Source organism: Poecilia mexicana, unplaced genomic scaffold (assembly GCF_051168715.1).
Source record: "Poecilia mexicana isolate PSO_F unplaced genomic scaffold, ASM5116871v1 ptg000101l_RagTag, whole genome shotgun sequence".
Taxonomy (NCBI): Eukaryota; Metazoa; Chordata; class Actinopteri; order Cyprinodontiformes; family Poeciliidae; genus Poecilia; species Poecilia mexicana.
The window spans coordinates 22,501-24,398 of record NW_028263438.1 but is presented as its reverse complement, the minus strand read 5'-3'; the positions used below and the strand labels follow the sequence as shown (position 1 = coordinate 24,398).

At 69.2% G+C, this 1,898-nt stretch overlaps 1 protein-coding gene across 1 annotated transcript; it reads right to left on the bottom strand.

Annotated features, from left to right (window-relative positions):
* Window positions 1-16: 16 nt before the first annotated feature.
* LOC148152340 (uncharacterized) lies at window positions 17-1,028 on the bottom strand (the record flags this gene model as incomplete). Its single annotated transcript, XM_088003641.1, has 1 exon — window positions 17-1,028. A coding segment is annotated over exon 1 (769 nt), but the record flags the coding sequence as incomplete, so codon positions are not given.
* Between the last annotated feature and the right edge of the window lie 870 nt (window positions 1,029-1,898).

Sequence of the window (1,898 nt, the reverse complement as noted above, 5' to 3'; positions counted from 1 at the left end):
TACTCCTCCAAGTAGCTCTCCACGGCAGCGGGGAACACTAGCGGTGCGAAGGGGAGCAGGGCAAGCCCTCGGACCGCCCTGGTGCTGCTGGAGCCGGCCGGAGGGTCAGAGTCGCTCGTCTCCGCCTCTGGCCGCGTCCCGGCAGGGGCAGGAGAGCCAGCGTTGGAAGCAGGACCAGGAGGGGGAGAGCCGGGGTCGGAACCAGGACCACCAGGACCAGGAGGAGGAGGAGGAGGAGGGCTGGCCGTGGAGCCAGGAGGAGGAGGAGGAGAAGAGGCGTTGGAACCAGGGGGCGGCGATGCGGGCAGAGAACCAGGTCTGTGGGAGCGAGGCGGAGAATCCCTACCGGAAAGAGGCTCCAGGGCGGTCCCCGGAGAAGAGGAGGACACGTCTCCGTCCTCCCCAGGAGAGTCTGGGGCTGGTTGCTGCTGGTCCGGCAGGTCCAGCTCGGAAGCCAGCCGTGGCGTGGGCTCCGTGGACCTCAGTACGGAGAGAGCGTGGATGGTGGCCCTCCAGTGAAGGCTGCGGAGGTGCCCCCTTATCGTCTCGACCTCCAGCTCCCCGTGACCGGCGGAGAGGTGGCGGTCGACCCTGGGACCTCTGTAGGTGCAGCCCCGGACAGGGCAGTCCATTCCCCGGACGTTGACTCGCCCGTGGGCAAAAGCCAGCAGGATTTTCCGCTCCGCCTGGTTCAAAACGCGGTGAACTCGCTCTAAATGCTTCGGCAGCTGGGCAAACTTACTGCGGCAGATGGGGCAGCGTCTGTAGGGTCGATGGTTTGGCATCTGGAAGCTTCCCCGGTGCTCAAAACCTCCAGCAGAAGCGTCTCTGTCCGGCTGCCGGGGCTGGAATGAGCAGGTGCAGCCTATTGAGGCCAATTAGCTGCAGGGGAACGGCGGGGCGCAGCAGGTGCAGCCTATTGAGGCCAATTGGCGGGGCGCAGCCGGTGCCCTCCGGCTAATCAGCGCCCTGGCAGCGTCAGCGGAGGCAGGGCAGCGCTCACGTACGCCCTGGCAGCGTCAGCGGAGGCAGGGCAGCGCTCACGTACGCCCTGGCAGCGTCAGCGGAGGCAGGGCAGCGCTCACGTACGCCCTGGCAGCGTCAGCGGAGGCAGGGCAGCGCTCACGTACGCCCTGGCAGCGTCAGCGGAGGCAGGGCAGCGCTCACGTACGCCCTGGCAGCGTCAGCGGAGGCAGGGCAGCGCTCACGTACGCCCTGGCAGCGTCAGCGGAGGCAGGGCAGCGCTCACGTACGCCCTGGCAGCGTCAGCGGAGGCAGGGCAGCGCTCACGTACGCCCTGGCAGCGTCAGCGGAGGCAGGGCAGCGCTCACGTACGCCCTGGCAGCGTCAGCGGAGGCAGGGCAGCGCTCACGTACGCCCTGGCAGCGTCAGCGGAGGCAGGGCAGCGCTCACGTACGCCCTGGCAGCGTCAGCGGAGGCAGGGCAGCGCTCACGTACGCCCTGGCAGCGTCAGCGGAGGCAGGGCAGCGCCAACCGCGGACATTGGCCGTTCGCCATAGGTAGGGTTATGGGACGGAGGAAAAGACCCCCGCGGGAGACCCCCTTAACGGGGTCCCAGAGGGCTGAAACTCGGTGGGTCGGTCCGGGGCCTTCCCCCGGACCGTGTGCCACCGTTGGTCCGGGCCCCCCGCCCCCCAGGGCCTGGATCCCGGCCCTGGGGGGCCCCCGGACTTTGAGACCCCCTGGAGACCCTACCCTATGAGCCAGGGGTCTCAAACTCGGTGGGTCGGTCCGGGGCCTTCCCCCGGACCGTGTGCCACCGTTGGTCCGGGCCCCCCGCCCCCCAGGGCCTGGATCCCGGCCCTGGGGGGCCCCCGGACTTTGAGACCCCCTGGAGACCCAACCATAAGAGCCAGGGGTCTCAAACTCGGTTTGGC